Here is a 20,598-nt window from a genome sequence, read left to right as displayed (position 1 = left end):
CTATATATTCATGATGGCTTCCAGAACTCAGACAGCCAAACATATTATATCATGATCACAGCCAGTAACATTTGGCTAGAAAGGCCAGCTTGACGATGCCTTTAAAATATGGAATTTTAATGACTTTTACGCTGATCATTTCAGCAGATAACTCAGCTATTTACATGAATCCTTTTATACTCTGTGATCATATTGTATTGTGTTTCTATGGTATTTATCTCTGAGATTATCTCATGAACTTTGGATTCATTGGAGTGCACAGGATAATAAAGATCACCTGCTCAAGACAACAGGCGAAAATGAGCCTGACTGTGTAAGCCAGTATCGTTATACACACAAGGAAACTGGACAACATAAAAAAAAAAAGAGATGAAAGGGGGTGAACGTTACTGAACGCTGTAGGGAAGAGTTAAACTAAACCAGAGGATAAAATGATATACACAGACTTAAGAGTTTTGATGTGACAGATTAGCTTTGTGTTGTGCTACCTTTGACTCTATCGCAAAACTGTAGCCTCATCTGATTTGTTGGACACTGAAAGGAACCAAGCAAGCAAACAAAATGTCATTTTCCCAAGGTGAGAGTGGCTCTTTGCTGGTGTTTAACAGCGTGAATCATGTGAATAGCATTTTTGTTGATTGTGTTACTATTTTTCTTAATCAGTGTATTTTATTGTAGTCCATCAATCTCTCTCGCTCTCTCTTTCTCTCTCCCTGTACACAAAATTGCATTATGACAAGCAACTACAAAAAATCATTTGCGGTTTGCATTAATTATTTCTGGTTTGTTTTTTAAATATGTTCTGACCCTGGTGACAGAAGTGTTGTGCAGATAATACTGATCCAGAGGCTGACCTAGGATATTTCATGATATGGGCATCATTAAATGAATAAATGACAAATGAGCTCTATCGTGTAGACACAAATGTGTTCAGCAGTCCAGTATTAAATGTCATATCTTTCAAGACATGAACTACACGACTGAGGCCTAAGTTGAAATACATAAGTGAGGAATAACAGTCTTATGGCATGTGGAGGTTTGGCTTCAAGAGATATTTCAGTTCAGTATTCTTCACAATAAGAAGTTTTAAGTTTACCATGCAGGGGAACTGGATCCACACTGTGTCCAACTGTTGTGTCAAGAAAAAATCAGTTCTCCTTGTTCTATAATGCAGCTTAGGCGTCAGCGGCGGGTATTGCCTTTCCTGACAGTGGGTGCGAATGGCAAAGCTCAGTGGAACAGTGGGTGTTCTTTTTATACACATCATTTTCTGTCGCTAACAGTCTAAACACGGACATAGGCCATTTCTAGGCCGCAGCTGTCCTTATTAAGTCGACGTTTAGGCTAGACTTGTTTGATGGGAAATGAAATCCAGAGAAGTCAGAGAATGATATGAAATCAACATTTTTGTTTCACCATCTGTTAGTGTGTGTGTGTGTGTGTGTTTCTTTATTTTCTGCAAAAATAATGAACACATAGCCTACGCAACCGCACACCCACAATCATCAAATAGCTGCTGAACTGTAGACATAGGATGAAGGTAAAGGCACAACACAGATTTAATTTTCAACATATTCATTGTAGAAATGCATTGTAGCCTATGAAAAAACCTGCATTAAAATGACAATACATTATAGAATTAATAGTGGATTGGTAAAACGTATTGGTGGATACTAACATTCTGTATTTGATCTCACATTCGAAGAGACCGAAGTGACTCTAAGACAACATTAACCCATTAAATTAAATTTCATTCCTGCAAACTTGCTGACCACTGACCAGCAAATCGATGTTTGCAGCTCTCTCTCTCTTTCGATTAAAAGGTTGTAAGAGGAGCTCCTTGCCCTTGTAGGTTTTTAATAGTTTAAAGCAACAGAAGGAAATGTCTGCCTGTGCACTACCTACAGGAATTGTGTGATATATTTTGTAAAGGATGGCCAGATTCATGTCATTGGCTGAGAGGCTAAAATCCTGACCTAAAGGCTAGGACTAATATTATACTTAGAGCAGTGTTTTTTTCTCCTTCTGCAGGCCGCCATTAGTGCGTTGTGTGTTTTAAAAATCTTTTATTTGAAAACACCAGAACGGTGGTAAACATGTTTGATGAACACATCTTTCAAAGTGACCATACTAGCTAACACTGCTGACTCCAGAATTATTTTTTGCTAGTTGTGGGATTTGGCGCTGACCCAAGGGCACGATGAAGCTCCACTGGTGTTTGGCCTATAATCTAAGACTAAATCACTAGTGTTTGGCCTATAATCTTAGACTAAATCACTAGTGTTTGTCCTATAATCTAAGACTAAATCACTAGTGTTTGTCCTATAATCTAAGAATAAATCACTTGTTGTTCAGCACTTTAAGCACATGCATGTACCGGTACATCCTCTGGTTGTGTCTTCAGGATCAGCCATGTCTTTGTCGGACAGCCCCGAGCTGAGGCTCATCCTGATCGGGGAGAAAGAGGCCGGCAAGAGCGCGGCAGGGAATGCCATTCTGGGCAAGAAGGCCTTCGATGCGGTGGGCATGAGGACGCGGGCGAGCCTGCAGAACCAGGCGGTGGTGCGGGGTCAGCTCCTGACCCTGGTGGACACTCCTGGCTGGGAGTGGTTCTCTCTCCGCGGCACCCCGGCCTCCAGCAGCGCCGTCCGGAGGGAGATGGTGGCCGGCAGCGCCGAGCTGTGCCAGCCGGGCGCCCACGGGCTCCTGCTGGTGGTGCCGCTGGCGTATTCCTTCGGCGAGCGCGAGCGGCAGGCGGCCGAGGAGCACGTGGAGATGTTCGGGCAGCGGGCTTGGTGTCACACGTTGGTGCTGTTCACCATCTTCGACCGGCGGAGGCTCCGCGACTCCAGCCTGGAGGAGGAGGTAGAGGATAACGATGAGCTCCAGGCACTGGTGGATAAGTGTGGCGGTCGCTACCACGCCATGTACGGCAAGCCCCGGAGAGGGGAGGACCTGGTGGGCGAGCTACTGGGGAAGATCCAGGGCATGGTGGAGGGGAAACGGTGGAGCACTGCTCCCCAGTCAGGAGATCCTGCTGGAGGCCAGGAAGATGGAAGAGGAGGAGGAGCAGAGGGGAGAGGAGGAGAGGATGGAGAGAGAGAAGGAGCTGAGGAGGATGAGGGAGTCACTGAAGCAGCTAGAGGAGGAGGAAGATGCTGATGATGAAGATGACAAAAGGGCAGAGGAGATGCAAGTGGAAGAAGATAAGGAGTTTCCAACTCAAAGGAGATATAATGGTATTTAGAATTACACAAGACGTTATTGTAAGAGCTTTGGTAATACAATTCGTTAAAGTGTTCCTCCTTACCGAACAATCTCTCTGAAGAACATCATTTTTTACAGACATGATATATAAGCACCTGTATGATGATGAAATGTTGTACTGTATAATGATAGAGATACCTTAACAGTGTGTAATAGTGAAATGATTCGCTGGTAGGATACTTTTATATACCAACATGTAGTCTGTATATTACAAGCAACTGTTATAAATATAAAAACATTCTGTACTGATATTTAGGTTGTTGAGTACAGATGACAAAACAATAACAACATCATTATCAGTTATCCTCTCATTGTGTCTTACAGAAGGAGATGAAAACGGACACAAGAGTTCAGCAGTAAGCTTTGATTTCAACATGTCTGGACTCCGATCCAGCATGCGAAAAAGCTGCAAAACCCAATGACACAGACACACAGACAGATGAAGATGAAGATGAGGACGGAACAAAGGGGGTGCCCTGACAAGTGCAGTGCAATGCTGCAGTGCACACTGTAACTGCAATTTTGATTTGATTATGATTTAATACAGTTTTAAACTTTAATAATAGAATTGTTGGAATGAACAGCGCAATGCTATGTTGCTATAGTCACTTTTCTTTACTACTTAGAGACTTTTGGTTTGTGATGTTGAAGAGAGCATTTGGTGGAGATGAGAACGTTTTTAACAAGTGTATGATTTCTTCTGCCATGTTCCTGATTGTTTCCCCTTCTTCTCCCTCGCCTTATGCCATTTAAACAACATTGAATTGAATTGAATTGAATTGAATTGAATTGAATTGAATTGAAGTGAAGTGAAGTGAAGTGAAGTGAAGTGAATTGAATTGAATTGAAGTGAATTGAAGTGAAGTGTGACAGAGCTGTAAGCTGTAATTATTTTAGCATCTCCCATTAACTCATACATCTTGATATTACTCAGACAACCTACTACACCAGGTTTGTGATCCAGTCACTGTAACGTTTGTTAAACAACTTTTATAATAACATCCTCACCACATCCTGCTTATTTATTTTCAGTAAACAGGTGGACTGATATTGCAACCTCCAGTCTCTTATTTTAAATATAAAACAAAAGTCAAACCAGTTTGACAACACCAAATACTAAGTCAACACCTCTAGGTTATGTACACCAGGTCTATAACTTTCATATACTGTAACTACCAAGTCACAAAAATAAATAAAAGATTGAGGCTGGTAAGACAGTCTAAACACATGAATTGTTTGTCATATTGTCTGTTCTGGATCGACTGGACTGACACAGCTAGAGCTACCTTGGAGGTCAAATAAGTATGTATATACAGTATACTGTATTTGTATTATCTATATGTATATAAACACCTTGATATAACAATGATATCACATTTCTGGTCAGTACACTGTGGCGTACCATGTGTCACAGACCTGTTTTATAGACAGATTAATTCATGTTGACACCGTAATGCATTTTGTTCACACAAAAAAAACACAAATGAGTTAGCACTGTGTCCATGATATCTACTACATGAACAGAATTACTTTTGTCTTATTAGAAAGAGTTCCTGCAGAGGTGCATTCAGCATTTGTCCACAAAAAGAAGCACAACGTCAACATTTTAGAATATGACATAATTATTATAATCCATTTGGTTTTCTTTGCCGTAAGAATGTGTTCTCTTTAATATCTCTTTTAATAATTTAACCTTTTCCTCTTTTTTTTTTACAAACAAAATGCATTAAAGTGTTTTATACGTGTCATATATACTAATGCACTTTCAGAGTAAAACATTTATACTGTCTATGAAAAATGGTAAGAACACTTGTTGACCCATAGTACACATGCACTAACAGACACACATATGCCAATAACATATTATTCAGTTCTGTGGATTTTTTTGGGGGGGGGGTTTTTCCGGAAAGAACCTAGAGGAGATGTTGGGCCATACATACATCTTAGACACCTTTGTGTATACTTACACACAGAGCTAGTCCTGGGATATGGGAGATAGATGGTGGTGCTGTCATGGTAAAAAGTGACCGGGTGCCAAAAAGAGCCCGGGGTGATGTAATATTGGCTTTCGAACGACTCTTGAGTGACAGTTGCTATACCAACGTTAGCATTACGGACACTACGTAACCCGGGCACTTTTTGGTCAGTCTCAAGAGTCGTTCGAAAGCCATCAGCTACTTGTTAGTCACTTAATATTGTGCCTAAAACTATTAAGTATTCCGTTTTAGTGCCACCAGAGAGGGACAGAAGTGAGAAGAATGAAAGATGTCAAGGGCTCGATCTACCGATCAATCTCAAATCTACCGATCAATCTCAAAAAACGAATCCTTCCTCAAGGACCCCCCAGGAGCAGTGGGCGGCTTGTAGCGCCCGGGGACCAAGTGAAGTGAACTGTCCATCTTTGGTCAGGGATGGACATGTGTTCTGTTCTGATGGACATGTGTTCTGTTCTGAATGAATCGTTACCAAAATATCTGTTTAAATAGACATTACCATTTTACTCGTCAGTTTTTTGTGCAATTGTTTAGGATCTGTTCTAGTTGTCACTCTGTCTCCCTGAATCGACACCCATACTAATAATGACATACACTGTATTTCCAGACAGGTACTGAAAGAAACATTAGGCCAGTACATCTCTGATACCTTATCCAGTATTCACACCATTAATGACTTCTTTGAGAAGAAAGAGAAATGGTCTCTTCAGAGAGAGAGAGAGGTGGACATGATACGTGACATCAAGGACAGGGCAGACAAGATCAGTCTCACATTTGACCATGTCCAGACCTCAGAAGACAAGGCCAAAGCTTTCGGAGAGTTCCTGTGGAGCGGCCTGACTGCAGTGACTGCCGACAGCAGACGGCAGGAGCTGGAGAAGGAGCTGGGGGCTGTTCTGAAGGACACCCCTGGAAGGGCTTGAGAAGCTGCAGCGCTTCCTGGAAGCGGTGGAGAAGCTGTCCGTCACGACACTCTTCGTGTTCACAGAGAGCTATACCACCAACCCATGAGTTAGCTTTGTGGATGTCGGTTTGGTACTTCAGAATGTAGTGAATATCAGAATGCAGTGGCAGTAACTGCACTAATCAGAATGTTAAGGTAAGTAAGCTTTGATTTCAGCATCATTTATAAAAACTGAAATTGTATGATATGTGACATGATATCTTCAATCACAGTTCGCCAAAACCTCCAGACACAAAAACAGTTTCTTCCCCCTCGCCGTCTCACTACTGAACAACTAACCCACTGTAGCATATATATTTATATTTATATATTTATCCCTGCACTTCTCGCACTCTCCACTTCTTCTTTGCACTACTGTTGTGCAACATTTCACAGCTACTGTATATAGCCATTCCGCCTTGTACATACTTTCTTAAACTCCTTAGTCCATTGCACTGTTGCACTGTTTGTTTGTTTGTATTGTATTGTATTGTGTTGTATATTTTGTGTAAGCACACTGAGAGTCACTTTACCAAGTCAAATTCCTTGTTTGTGCAAACTTACTTGGCCAATAAAACCTGATTCTGATTCTGATTCAAGGTCAATTCAAAATGTTAAGGTAAGTAAGCTATGATTTCAGCATCATTCATACAAACTGAAATTGTATGATATGTGACATGATATCTTCAAGGTCAATTCAAAAGTATGAGCCACTAACACAATATGTCACACCCCACTTCCCCTTCACAGCTCAAAGTGTATTACACACTGCTGCTTGGGTTTCCCTGATCAATTCTCACATCTCAAAGTGTATTACACACTGCTGCTTGGGTTTCCCTGATCAATTCTCACATCTCAAAGTGTATTACACACTGCTGCTTGGGTTTCCCTGATCAATTCTCACATCTCAAAGTGTATTACACACTGCTGCTTGGGTTTCCCTGATCAATTCTGACATTCTTACTTCTTGCAAGAGACTTCTTATTTGAGATGTAATTTATTTTAGCACAGTTCCAATTAACTCCAATTAACACAGTTCCAAAAATACATCACTCTATATCTTTGTTCGTGTGAGTCACTGTAAACTTTGTTCCACATACCGTGGCTGCTTAATAACTCTGGACCCATCTGTCCAACATATTTTAGTTCAGTGCATAAGTTCAGCTGTGCTGCCAACTCCCTAGTCTTTTTATCTGCAGAATAGTGGTCAAACCAGTTTGGCAGAACCAAACACTTAGGTCAACACCTCGTGGTTATGTCATCCTGACACCTTAGCTCACATTCAACATCAATCCACAAAAACAAAAATGAAGGAAAGAGCGTGGTAAGAGAGAAACCAAGCTAACACCATTCAGCTCAAATCTAAGGGGATCTCATCAACACAAGTGACTCAGCTGGAGTTCCCTGAGGGCAGAGCTGAGATCTTAAAGGAGATATGGAAGGCAAACAAAGAGTCCGGTGAGACTACACTAAAAACCTTTGGTTTTGGGTCTATACTGTACAATGGTGTATGATAAACTCATATTTTTGTTCACACTTCAAGCGAAAATAACAGCTGAACTCAACAGATACAGTGTGATTGTAATGTGATATAACAATATTGCATTAAGATTATGTCAGATAGAACTTCGTCGTTCATTTAAGGTGTCACACAGTATTCATGGAAGCCATTTTCTATTATTATAGTAGATACGCGTGTAAGTATTCTAATGCTGTAAGAGATTCACCATAACCAACACCAAACATTTATGATAACTGCCAGGAAACTGAGAAGGAAAGATAAAATATACTATAAAGTTTATCCTTGTCACAAATGTAGACTACCAGACTTACATTTCAGACTAGTTTGTATGGTGATTGTATTAGTGTAACAGTTTGTGATTTCAAACAAAACCATGGGGAAAAGGTCAGCTGTGTCAAAGTCTGTAACAGTACTCCAGCTATTTTTATTTTGTTAGTTGGTCAGAAAACAAACAGGATGGTTTGGTTGCTGAGAGAGGAGCTGTTTATCAGTAGGCATGACGTGAAGTTTTATGAGTTTAATGTGATGAACCGAATGTTTGGTTACTGATTTATCTAGTGAGCACTCATATGCGGAGATCCCGGGAGGGACAGGGGGAACGTGTCCCCCCCCCATACCATAAAGTTGTCCCCCCCAACAATCATTGTAAACACAAATAAATAATTTTGAATAATATAGTAATATTAAATAAAAGCAGGACAACACAAGCAGTGCTTATTATAAACGTAAAACAATGTGTTTTTTAAGTGTTGAAAAATCATGATCCCCCTATTTCTCAAAGTGGTTTGGTTCACATGCTGTTTCCAATGGGCGGGGATACCGGCAGCTACGTGTTTCAGTCAGATTGTGAGGAAACCAACCACACCAGTAAAACGTGTACAAGTAAATGCCAGTAAGTCATTTATCACACCACTTGTTCAACAAGCACAAGCTTGTAACATGAAAAGTGACATTTCTCCTGCTTTGTCCAAAAGCTCAAACTTGAGCTTGTTAACAGTCATTAGCTAGTAGCTTAACCAGCGTGCTGATTAAAAAGAGGCTGATTTTGGACAAAGCACACACATGCTCCTCTATTTCCTCCTCTCTCCCCTGTCACTGTCACTATGCTACAGGATATGTAAAGAGGTTGACAGACATTGGACCTCATTCTCGAACTCAGTTAAGAACATGTTAAGAAGAACTAGCCTACTGAGAGAGAAAGAAAGTGTTTTTTCATAGGCAATATCCTGAAATCAAAAGCACTACACAAACAGTACAAATGGCATTGAAAAAATAAATAAGCACTAAACTCAATCGCGTGGACTAGAATGGACACATCATTCTGCAACAGTACCTCCACCTCTGCACCGGTGAGGTTAGGTTACATGTTGAAAGTCGCTCCAGTAAAGTTCGAGCAAAACCCACGCTGACCGTGTGAGAGTAGTATTTTAAAATGCACTACAGGGCAGAACAGACCGGTGTTCGCTTCCCGCTTTCACATGATGTGAGGCAAGTTGCAAAGGAGCATAAGGGAGAGAGAGAGGGAGATAGGGCCAGACAGCAATTTGTTCATGCCCCCCCCCCCCCGCCAATTACTGTCTGAAATTGTACAGTTTATTGTCCCCCCTGACAATGAAATGGGGTCTCCGCCCCTGTGAGCACTGAATGGCAGCACCATGTGGATTGTTTCTAAAATAATAAATCAGTAATAGCATTTTACACACAGAGAAGAGAGAAAAACACAGATTGAACAGCACCCACGTTCACCAACAACATAAAGATGCATGGTTTGGATTTTTCTTTTTCTTTTCAGAAAAGACTTTGAGGAGACATTGGGTCACTACATCTCAGACACCTTCGTTTACATTTACACACTGAGGCAGTTCTGTGACGCGGCCGAAAAATGGAGCCTCCAGAGAGAGACAGAGGTGGGGGCCTTGAGAGACATCAAGGACAGGGCAGATAAAATTGATGCCAAGTTTGAAGATGTAAAAAAATCAAAAGAAAAAGCCAAAGCTTTCAGAGAGTATTTGTGGAGCGGCCTGACTGCAGTGACTGCCGACAGCAGACGGCAGGAGCTGGAGAAGGAGCTGGGGGCTGTTCTGCAGGACACCCTGGAAGGGCTTGAGAAGCTGCAGCGCTTCCTGGAAGCGGTGGAGAAGCTGTCCGTCACGTCGATCTTTGTGTTCACAGATGGCTGCTACCTGCCTAGAGGGTTAAGCGCTGCGGATGTCCGTTCGGTCATCTTTGCTGCAAGGATGGCTGCCCCTCTCCTTGTCCACTTTAAGAGGGACGACGCTGCTTTCTTCCTGCCCAGCCTGAGTAACGTGGAAGTGCTGGCCTTCTACCTGGAAAAATACAAAGACATCTCAGAGCAGCTCTGTGAACAGATTGGGGAAAGGTTAACAATGACTCATAACCAAGAAAGCTTCTTAGAGCAAAGATCTATTTATGTGACTTGTGTATTTATTAATGTAACATATGACTATAGTATATAGTGTAGTATAGTATGACTAAAGTATACATATGACTTATATGTAGCTGATAATAACTTCCATCCCTCAGATTGAAGAACATATCCTGCACAAGAGAAGGCAATAGGTTGGGACCGATGATTATTTCACATACTATTTCACACGGTTTTACATGTTGTACAAATGCAATAGTGACTGAAATCTTTTTCAGGAAGATGAACGGTGAAGTTTCCCACTTTCTTGTGGACATGAGTGAGGTGTCTATCCATTCGATGCTTAATCATGTGGACCAGTTAAACCACATCAGGCAAGTGGGCCGCATTTCATGAAAGTATTTCAGTTCTCTGCTGAATGTTTTTCCCTGAATTTATGGATGGTCCTTTTTCGATATTACTAATCATGATTTACTCATGAAAACAAGCAGCCCACGATGACCAGCCTGCACAGGCCCTGTGCTCCAAGCCCCCGGAGAGCCCGCTCTGTGGGCTTTTATAAGCGTGTTTCACCTTAACTAACAATTGTGTCGCTAATCTCCGTTCCTCCAGGAGAAACCAGGACATCAGGCTGATGTTCCTCTTCCGGGAAGCTGCTCTGTTCTTCATTGGCCTGTTCAGCCAACGCCACGCCAGTATGCGCCGGTTCCTCTCTGACCTAGAGAAGAACGCAGATCAGCTGGACAGGATGAAAACGGGCTCCAGTATCTCCAGCGTAGTGGGGAGCTCAGTGGGGGTGACAGGTGGCGCCCTCTCCATAGCAGGCCTGGCTTTGGCTCCTCTGACCGCGGGTGTGTCTCTCATCCTCACCATGACTGGGGTCGGTCTCGGGGTGGCCAGCGGTGTCAACAGCCTGGCCACTGGCATTACCGGGATGGTCATCAACAGCAAAAACAGCAGACAAGCCAACAGCATCTTTCAGAGTTTCATGCGAGATGTGCAAAGCATTCTTGATTGTCTGGAGCACGTGGCCAACAACACGGGGGGACCCATTGTTGAACCAGGGAAAGTGGAGGTCTTGCTGGGGACTGGTCGGGTTGTGGCTAAGGTTTGTGGGTTGGGGAAGGGCATTGACAGCCTGGTGGATGGGGCCTCTGCCTTGAAGGTGATTGGCAGTAAGGAGGTAGCCACGGGGGCCACCAGGGTGGGGCTACAGGAGGTGAAGTCGGCCAAGAATCTCCCCAGCCTAGCGGCGGATGTGCCCGACATCGGGCAGCTGGCCAAAGGCACGCCGCTGGCCCTCTCCAGCTCAGCCCGCTCCGGGTTTATGGCTCTCAACTCGCTGTTCATCGGCTTGGACATCTTCTTCATCTGCAAAGACGGCACTAGTCTGGCCAGGGGCAGCAGGAGCAAAGTGGCCCAGCTCATCCGCTCCAGGACGGCTCTGTGGCGCTCAGAGCTGGACTCCTGGGAGAGGATCAACGACTCGCTTTGCAGGGGGATCTGGAGGTTCAGGAGGAGCCAGAGAATCCTGGAGAAGCCATTTTACCCCGAACAGGTGATCTGAAGAGAGGAAAGGAAAAGAGAGAGGGAGGGGGAAAATAAAACAAACTAAACGTTTTTTTATTGATGATCATTACATCATCATCACATCATCATTTAGCTCACATTTCCTGTTTGCATCACTTCCCTGGGAGTGCGCGGCAGCAGCTGTCACCACCAGGGGGGGAAATCCTCCTCATGGAGTTTTCTAGAAGGGGCCACACCTCTCACCGCTTCCACTGATCATGTGAGACGTAAGCAGAGACGGTTTACAGGCACTTGCCAAGTCCTGGCCCTGTCCTTTCTTTCAGTGAACGTGTAACTTGTGTGAGAACTACGTTTCGTCTGTTCCCACTCTGGTTAGATTCCAGAGCTTTAGACTATGTATTGCTCCAAAGACTGTTGAGACTTTTTGCCTGCCATGTTGTGTTTGACGACCACTCTTAAACATCACTTACTGCTTATCTGCGTGGACTTTAGACAGCACTGATTAGTTCATTGCTCACACCTGGGATAGGGAGGGCTTATATAAGGCCAAGTGCAGACGGACTCTAGTTTGTCTGAACCCGGTGAACCCCGACTCCGGATAGCCCTATCGTGCAGACGAACGCACTGTATCCGCACACTGTATCCGCACTCCCTCGAATCGGGGGTCCAAAGTGAGTAACCTCGAAATCCGATTGCTGTTGGTGTTCGTCTGCACGCTATCCGCATACCTAATCGGATTGCCCCACGTGATCGCATCATTAGACCAGCCAGAACAACGGACACAACCGGCATTATTTAATAACTGAATAGTTTGCCATGGCGCAGTGAGTTTGGCAGCCAGTTATAACAGCTCTCCAGTTTAAAAAAAAATATTCTTCCTATTACCTTGCTCCTTTTCCACGTGAATTTCCCTAACGGGATTAATACAAATGTATCTATCTATCTGTTGTTAGGAAAGGGATGACATTAACAAGCCACACTTTAATCTATCACTGTTTAATCTATTTGCATCAGACCATTTTTCAAAAAACTGTTTTTAAAAGTGTCAGCAATAGCCTATATGAGCAAATCTGACGTGAAAAGATTTTTTATTATAGACGGAAGTTTCAAAACAGATGAATGTTACGTTAGCTTTAGTCCTGTCAGACAACGATAGCGATAGCTACTAGCTAGCGTTAACGTTACTTCAGAGTAGTGATGGCAGCCTGACACTGAAGCGCCGGAACGTGCTTCATACCTTAACCATACCACACCAACCATAAAACCACTGCTTCGAAGGTTGCTTTGGTACGGAAAAATCACGTGACATATTACGTGCGAAACAGCAACTGCTTCTTTCTCCGAATGAACCAGCTGAGTGGTTCACAGCGCCACGCACGAAACAGTCAGTTGCCTCGTTTTGAGTCTGAATTGTAGCGCCTTCAAAGCATAAAAACTTCCGCGCACAACATTGCGTTTGGTTCGTAGTAGCCTATCTCATTCTGTGACAGTCATTACGTTCGTATTGATTTATCATCATTATGAAAGCATCTAGGAAGAGAGGTGGTTCTGACATGTGGGAACACTTTATTCTGATCGCTCATGATAAGGTGCGCTGGCTGTTAAATATTTAGGCTATAGGAAAAGTAGACTATATCAACAGGCTCAGTCCAAAAAGTGTAGAACAAATAATGTTTTAAATCAAAATCTTTGACTGTTCCCTATCCAACATGGTTACACAAGTAGGCTACACCCAACTTGTGCCATATTTGTCCAGCACATCCTTTCCCCAAGCACTCTCTCTTCAATAACACAATATACAAAAAAGAATTAATCTTTATTTGTAAAAAAAAAATTATATCACAATCTTTGTATACGGGTGCATGTGTGTGTGTGAGTGTGTGTGTGTGTGGGGGGGGATTTGGTGCGTGCACACTAGATTGTCATTGTTTTAAAGATTCGTGCCACTGTCTAGCTGGGCTAATTTAGTTGCAGCCTTGGCACATCACCAGGAGAGGTCACTGTTACTGAAGCTTCAAGTAATGAACCGATTTTTGAAACAATGTGCCTAATGGTTCAATGCTTCACCAAAGCTTCATTTGCCCATCACTACTTCAGAGGTAGCCTACAGTACGTGAAGGACAAAGCCCTCAACAATAGCCTACATTTGTTGTTAGTAATAAAACCATGAAATTGGAAGCAATTGTAAACCATGAAACATTCAGGATCCACAGCACTTGCATTGTGGTCTCTCCTGCTCAAGCTCAGCATCTCCATAAAGCACAGGCATTTAAACAACTCAGACATGTCATGTTGCACATTGCTTTGTTGCACTGTTCTAAACTCTTTATTATCAATAACAAATATAATTATTTTTCGCTTAACCTACAGTCTGCTCTTACCACTGATTTTATAAACCACCATAATGTGTTACTGTGCAGATTAAATGTAGGCTATGCGGCTAAGCTAATGTAACGGAGTTGAAAAATCCGTTTAACAATATAATGTATATATAATGAGTTTCGCCATAATTCAGTTGTAAATAATGTTGGTGTTTTGGAGCCACCTCTGGAGCTGTGGTGTACTGCAGGTCTGCAGTTTATATGTGTGTACAGTTGCCGTTACTAGACAGAAAAAGTTTGCCTGTCAACGGTAGGTCCACTGTACAAAATGACCCTGATGATTTATAAACTTACAGATTGATGAATGCAATAAATGTCGACAACTTCGACATATTACATGTAGTTTATTTGATTAGTATGTATGTTGTTGTTTGTAAAGAAGTTTTACCAATGGGCAGAGAGTTTTATCATATTTGTATACCACGAGGTTCATCATGATACATACTGATTAGCTAGCTAGTTCGCTGGGAATTTCCCATTATCCACGTTCCGTAAGCTAGCTAACTACTGCCGTACTGAATGTATTTTGTCATTTGATTTTATTGGTGCAGATGCTGTGTACCAACTGTGATGTTTGTGCATGAACAGGTATGTTGCTGTTGCAATAGTGTGTTATATGTGTGAAATATGTGCATTGTTGTTTAAATTGGTTGTGCGCTGTTTTACTTGTGCGTGATTAATGTGTTGTTTAAATGGGACAGAAAAAGTTTGCCTGTCAACGATGCTGTGTACCAACTGTGATGTTTGTACATGAACAGGAATAAAAGAATCAGTTGCAGTTGCAGTATTCGTCAGTCCTAAGTTTGACCACCGTCACACTAAACGTTGCTAGTTGGAGCTCAACTACTGTAAAAGCACTGAATGCCTCTCGTTTAAAACTGCAATAAAACCATTGTTACGATGTTATCCTGTCCAGTAAAGTTAGTTTGTGATTGACCCTAATGAATGCCAGTAACCTGTGTTCTGGATGAAAGAGTTCAAGCTTATATCTTAATGAAGTTGCTGTTTCCAGGAAACACAGTCTAAAACACCATACACAATTTCAAAACATGAATTTATTCATTATTTTTCCATACTGTCGGATTTAGGTGTTTCTGTTACGTTGTGTTAAACTGACAATACTGAAAAAAGATGACTAATTCTCTAAACAGAACACTTCACTGCAGATTACTTTCATTGATATAAGGAAATGTATTGATTAAAATGAAACAGAGCTACAGAAAAACTGTGAAGGTTACTAAGTATGCTAGATGAGTTTTGAAGCCTTCTTGAATCATCAGGTGCACCTGCTGCCCCCCCTATAGTTCGACCCCTGAGGTGGGCCGGTATTGGACCAGCCCAACCCCGTCGGCCCACCGGGGATTTCCTCGGTATCCCCGATGGCCAGTACGCACCTGGGCTCTAGCCAGGCCTACAGGCGTCTATTGACCCTCAGAACCATATACCTCTAGGCCACTCTGACACACATGGCCATGTGCTGAGAAAATTGGTAATAGAAGCACTGTAAATCAGGTAAAACATCCCTACTTTGAGAGGTGATCGCACATTGAGGGATAGTAACATTTTCTCTGAAACCCTGGCATTCCATCTGGAGTTTCACTTGAACCCTTACATTAACAGATCAAAATCTATCAACACCATTCATGTTGGACATCAGGGAGAAATGTTTGATTTTAGGTTTCTACTTAAAAAACTAACTAATTTACTTTTTTTTTTAAAAACACTTTACATTGGATTTAACTGACAACAATAACGTCACTGATACTTTTCATAAACTTCATGCCCAAAGAATAAGACGACACATGCACAGAGACCACAGGCAACAAGTTGTGTTCTTGCACATAGTCAGACCATTGCAGGCCTGCAAGTGCATTGACTGTATTTCAGAGAGCTGAAACATGCTTCCGTTTTACACGGTAATTTGTCACGACATATTCAACATGGTTTCACTTGATCACTTTATTTCACCAATTTGAAACGTACATCATTCATCAGTATAGCGAATCACAATATATCTGCTTGAAGCATTCTGAGATTCCATATGATTTGGCCAAACAGTACATGGCTACAAGAGTTCTGTTTTGAGAGAGCCCCAGCACCAGATATTCAGGTGGTCAAAGGGATACTAGAAAAACAATCAAAGCTAACTGATCAGCTAGCTTTAACTGGTTTGCTCAGGGTAAAATGGCTGCTCTAGGATTCTCTGGCTCCTCCTGAACCTCCAGATCCCCCTGCAAAGCGAGTCGCGGATCTTCTCCCAGGAGTCCAGCTCTGAGCGCCACAGAGCATCCCTGGAGCGGATGAGCTGGGCCACCTCATTTTTGCTCCCTTTGGCCAGACTGACGCTGTCTTTGCAGATGAAGAAGACATCTAAACCAATGAAAAGTGCGTTGAGTGCGATGAAGCCAGACCGTGCCGACTTGGAGAGGGCCAGTGGTGTTCCTTTGGCCAGCTGCCCAATGTCAGGCAGGTCTGAAGCCAGTTTGGGGATATTTCTTCCTGACTTTGGCGCTTGAAACCCCAGCTTCACAGCAGATGCAACCACCTCCTCAGTCTGGAGGACTTTCACAGCTGAGGAAGCATCTACCAAAGCATCTACACTCTTAGCAATTCCACAAGTGCTAGCTAGTGCCTTCCCTGCCCCTACTGCTATATCCAGCACATCTAACCCAATAGTAGAACCTTCATTGCTGGCTACCAGCTCCAAATGGTCTACAAACTGCTTAACATCTTCCATGAAACTCTGGAAGATATTGCTAGCATTGGTCCCATGATGTTTGTTGACAGCCATCTCAGTGATGCCTGTGACCAGACTGTTGACACCACTGGTCACCCCTAGACCAACCCCTGTCAGAGTGAGAATCAAGGAGACACCTGCAGTCACAGGAGCCAGGGCCAGGCCAATGATGGACACGACCCCCCCTGCCACCCCCACTGAGCTGCCAGCTACATTGGAGATACTAGCGCCAAATTTCATATTATCCAGCTGTCTTGCGCGCTCCTCCAGATCAGAGAGGAACTGAAGCATCCTGGTGCTGCGCTGGCTGAACAGGCCAATGAAGGGCAGAGCATCTTCTTGGAAGAGGAAGGTCAGCCTCAGATCCTGATTCGTTCTGTAAAGTGTATCAAAGGTTTTGGGTCTTTAGGCCATACTTATTTAACTGCTGCAAGGATTTTAAAATGAGCTGTTCCTGGAATTACTGATAGGTCAAATACCCTTACCTGATGAGGTTCAACTGGTTCAAATGGTCCAGCATCTTCTGAATGGATTCCTCATTAGTATCCGCACTGAAGTTGATAGTTTGACCACAGTTTGGTCCTCTGAAAATATTTCAATCCTGTTTACAGTTCTGTGCATTCATTTATGAATAATAGAAATTTGCGTTATCTATACTGACCACATTTTATCCCTACTAGCCAAGAGTAAAAGTGAAAAAGCAGCAAGGACAGTATTACACAAACAAAGACATGTGGCTGATAAATTCTCACTCTGAGACAGTAAGTAAGTTTCAAGCTCTTACCTGTAACTGCTTCCCACAGTTGATATATTCTTGGCTCTGATGGAACAAATTATGTTGCAAATGTTAACATGTGAGCACTAAGGCCATATCAATGAAATATAAAATGCATATTGTATATCGTTTCAAAATGTCTTGTTGTTTAATGTTGTGTCTTATTTGTGACCTGACCTTTTTTCCAGCTTTTCACAGAGCTGCTCTGAGATGTCTTTGTATTTTTCCAGGTAGAAGGCCAGCACTTCCACGTTACTCAGGCTGGGCAGGAAGAAAGCAGCGTCGTCCCTCTTAAAGTGGACAAGGAGAGGGGCAGCCACCCTTGCAGCAAAGATGACAGAACGGACATCCGCAGCGCTTAACCCTCTAGGCAGGTAGCAGCCATCTGTGAACACAAAGATCGACGTGACGGACAGCTTCTCCACAGCTTCCAGGAAGCGCTGCAGCTTCTCAAGCCCTTCCAGGGTGTCCTTCAGAACAGCCCCCAGCTCCTTCTCCAGCTCCTGCCGTCTGCTGTCGGCAGTCACTGCAGTCAGGCCGCTCCACAGGAACTCTCCGAAAGCTTTGGCCTTGTCTTCTGAGGTCTGGACATGGTCAAATGTGAGACTGATCTTGTCTGCCCTGTCCTTGATGTCACGTATCATGTCCACCTCTCTCTCTCTCTGAAGAGACCATTTCTCTTTCTTCTCAAAGAAGTCATTAATGGTGTGAATGCTGGATAAGGTATCAGAGATGTACTGGCCTAATGTTTCTTTCAGTACCTGTCTGGAAATACAGTGTATGTCATTATTAGTATGGGTGTCGATTCAGGGAGACAGAGTGACAACTAGAACAGATCCTAAACAATTGCACAAAAAACTGACGAGTAAAATGGTAAAGTCTATTTAAACAGATATTTTGGTAACGATTCATTCAGAACAGAACACATGTCCATCAGAACAGAACACATGTCCATCCCTGACCAAAGATGGACAGTTCACTTCACTTGGTCCCCGGGCGCTACAAGCCGCCCACTGCTCCTGGGGGGTCCTTGAGGAAGGACAGTCAAGGATGGGAAAAAGCAGAAAATAAATTCACCGCGACCTCAGGCTTACCTGCGTGTGTGTGTGTGTGTGTCCTGTGTCGCCTCTATATATGCACAAGTGTGTTCCAGTGTGTCGTGCGTGCCATTAAAAACCTGACAAAGGTCTTAATTATTATTATTCATGGGGATTATGAGGATGTGTACAGTTATGCCCAGAGAACCGATACGCTATAAAGTGCAATTTAAAACCAGGGGCATAATATCTTGCCTGTATCATGCATATCAGGTGAAAGTCTTGCCTGTTTGCATATGCATACCATCTGACCTTTATTGGTTGACAAGCTTACTGCATATTAACTTTATAACAGTATATGTCAAGAATAAATATCCAGTCTGATTTCAACCTTTGTCATGTACTCAGAACATCAATTGCAGGTCTGTATAAACAAAAGCAATTTGGCAATAGTGCCACGATGTAGCCACTGCCATAACCTCTCGTTTTCATACATTTCACAATTTGTCTACTTTAGAGGGTTGGCTACTACTTGTCAGCACCTGTCCATCTGCTGTGCCGTTGCTACATTACTGTGATTGCTCAAGAACACTATTCATGTTCTGAAGTTTTCTTTTTATTTGTTCTTACTCCACGAGCCACTTCTCCTCCCAGCCCTTCTGAGATATCGACACCGCACCGATTTTTAAGATATACGTGTCTTATGTTAAAAAGATAGCAATACGATATCCAATTGTATCGTCTGCAGTTTATACGTGTTTGCTTAAAGATTTAATTTAATTTTAAACCTTTTTCTCGACCTATGTAGGCGCACCACCACTCATTGTCATAATTCAACTTTCTTATTGAAAGATATGCTAAAGTACGGTCCATTCCATCTCTTAGTACTATCAAAAAGGACCTCTGATGCTTACTATCATAGTTGAACACAGAAGAATACTAAGATTTCCTCTTCAAGGCAAGTAGCCTAATCTAAGTATCACTGATATTCTTTAAATTTAAAGCATGGATAATTTGGTGACACTTTAGGACTTTAACTTAACAAATGGACAGATTACCATTGTTTTCCCCTTTTGATCGGGGAAGTTATGTAGCTTGTTGCACACAATAAATTAAGACTGTCAATTTATTTTTAATTCCCTGTTTTTTACTCATAACGTACTGTGTGCGGTATGCGCATACTTAAAAGAATCAGCGTTGGAGCTGCATACTCTGTCATTTGCTGGGCAAGGGTTTGTCACTGTTCATTTCGCATTTTCTTCCGGAAATCTCTAGTTAGGATTCTTCTTTTTGTTTTTAACACAGCAGATCAAACATGTCTCACCTTCTTCTCCCTGGTGTATCCATGGGGGTCCACGCCTGGCCACACGACGTTCGGGGAGAAATCTTTCAGCAAAACGGTAAAAACCACCACAAAACTAGTTTGTGGAGAGGCGGAAGAAACCAACACAAAATTAGTTTGTGGAGAAGCGGAAGAATCCAACTAGCCTGTGTGTGTATACCAAACAATTTCGGACTAAAGGGATATATTCGTCAAGCAACAACTTGGCTGTTTATATTAAAGAATACAGAAACCTATGTTGACTAGATGGTTTACCTCGAGGATTTTGTAAGAATGGTAATGATGCCGTAAACCTTGATAATAGCCTCCTCAAGTCTAACGTAGTGGTTGTTTACTTGGAAGTAAGTAAGTTCCTTAAGGTAGCCTGCTTTAAGTTTCGTTTTGTCTGAAAGAAGCTGGGAATGACAGGCGAGCGGAGCCGTCCATTTAGAACCTCCTAACCTAACCCTACTTTAAGTTTCGCCTTCCGCACCCTTTTAGAGGTCCCAACTCCGCCTATGAGGAAACTCAGGAAAATGCAACTCTGCGCCAACTACAATAAAGGGTCATCCTCAGGCATTTCACAATTGTGGAAATCTTTGCAAAACTGAGAAATTTGAGATTGATCGGTCGCCATCGGAAGACGCTGCAGATGCAGAAAGCTGTCCAAAAATGTAACTGCAAATGTACGTGAACACAGTGGTG

The 20,598-nt window shown here is 42.7% G+C and overlaps 3 protein-coding genes across 3 annotated transcripts; 2 read left to right on the top strand and 1 right to left on the bottom strand.

The window, feature by feature from the left end:
- Positions 1-188: 188 nt before the first annotated feature.
- Positions 189-3,800, top strand: LOC116218477 (GTPase IMAP family member 8). The gene is made up of 3 exons (XM_031560353.2): positions 189-577; positions 2,405-3,239; positions 3,592-3,800. Exons 1-2 carry the CDS (start codon positions 562-564, stop codon positions 3,160-3,162), a joined length of 774 nt encoding a protein of 257 aa, XP_031416213.1. The 5' UTR covers positions 189-561; the 3' UTR covers positions 3,163-3,239; positions 3,592-3,800.
- Positions 3,801-9,480: 5,680 nt separating this feature from the next.
- On the top strand, positions 9,481-12,187 carry LOC105891644. The gene is made up of 3 exons (XM_042709176.1): positions 9,481-10,142; positions 10,391-10,486; positions 10,725-12,187. The coding sequence occupies exons 1-3, from the start codon at positions 9,490-9,492 to the stop codon at positions 11,677-11,679; spliced, it is 1,704 nt and encodes a 567-aa protein (XP_042565110.1). The 5' UTR covers positions 9,481-9,489; the 3' UTR covers positions 11,680-12,187.
- Positions 12,188-15,850: 3,663 nt separating this feature from the next.
- On the bottom strand, positions 15,851-19,976 carry LOC116220745 (apolipoprotein L2-like). The gene is made up of 5 exons (XM_042709173.1): positions 19,897-19,976; positions 17,708-18,300; positions 17,545-17,578; positions 17,246-17,344; positions 15,851-17,136 (listed from the first exon to the last, which is right to left on the bottom strand). The coding sequence occupies exons 1-5, from the start codon at positions 19,917-19,919 to the stop codon at positions 16,185-16,187; spliced, it is 1,701 nt and encodes a 566-aa protein (XP_042565107.1). The 5' UTR covers positions 19,920-19,976; the 3' UTR covers positions 15,851-16,184.
- Positions 19,977-20,598: the final 622 nt, after the last annotated feature.

This window comes from Clupea harengus, chromosome 1 (genome assembly GCF_900700415.2).
Source record: "Clupea harengus chromosome 1, Ch_v2.0.2, whole genome shotgun sequence".
Classification (NCBI taxonomy): domain Eukaryota; kingdom Metazoa; phylum Chordata; class Actinopteri; order Clupeiformes; family Clupeidae; genus Clupea; species Clupea harengus.
Note: the sequence above shows the minus strand (reverse complement) of the source record. Positions and strands in the feature narration are given on the sequence as shown.

Bases quoted from the DNA above. Each gene is read 5' to 3' on its own strand.
- LOC105891644 (XM_042709176.1), top strand. From the start codon at position 9,490: ATGGTTTGGATTTTTCTTTTTCTTTTCAGAAAAGACTTTGAGGAGACA. The intron at 10,143-10,390 runs GCAAAGATCTAT...AATCTTTTTCAG, and splicing joins AACCAAGAAAGCTTCTTAGA to GAAGATGAACGGTGAAGTTT. The intron at 10,487-10,724 runs GCAAGTGGGCCG...CCGTTCCTCCAG, and splicing joins GACCAGTTAAACCACATCAG to GAGAAACCAGGACATCAGGC.
- LOC116220745 (XM_042709173.1), bottom strand. From the start codon at position 19,919: ATGGATACACCAGGGAGAAGAAG. The intron at 18,301-19,896 runs GTGAGACATGTT...CTGTATTTCCAG, and splicing joins GATACACCAGGGAGAAGAAG to ACAGGTACTGAAAGAAACAT. The intron at 17,345-17,544 runs GTAAGAGCTTGA...AAATATTTTCAG, and splicing joins ACTGTGGGAAGCAGTTACAG to AGGACCAAACTGTGGTCAAA.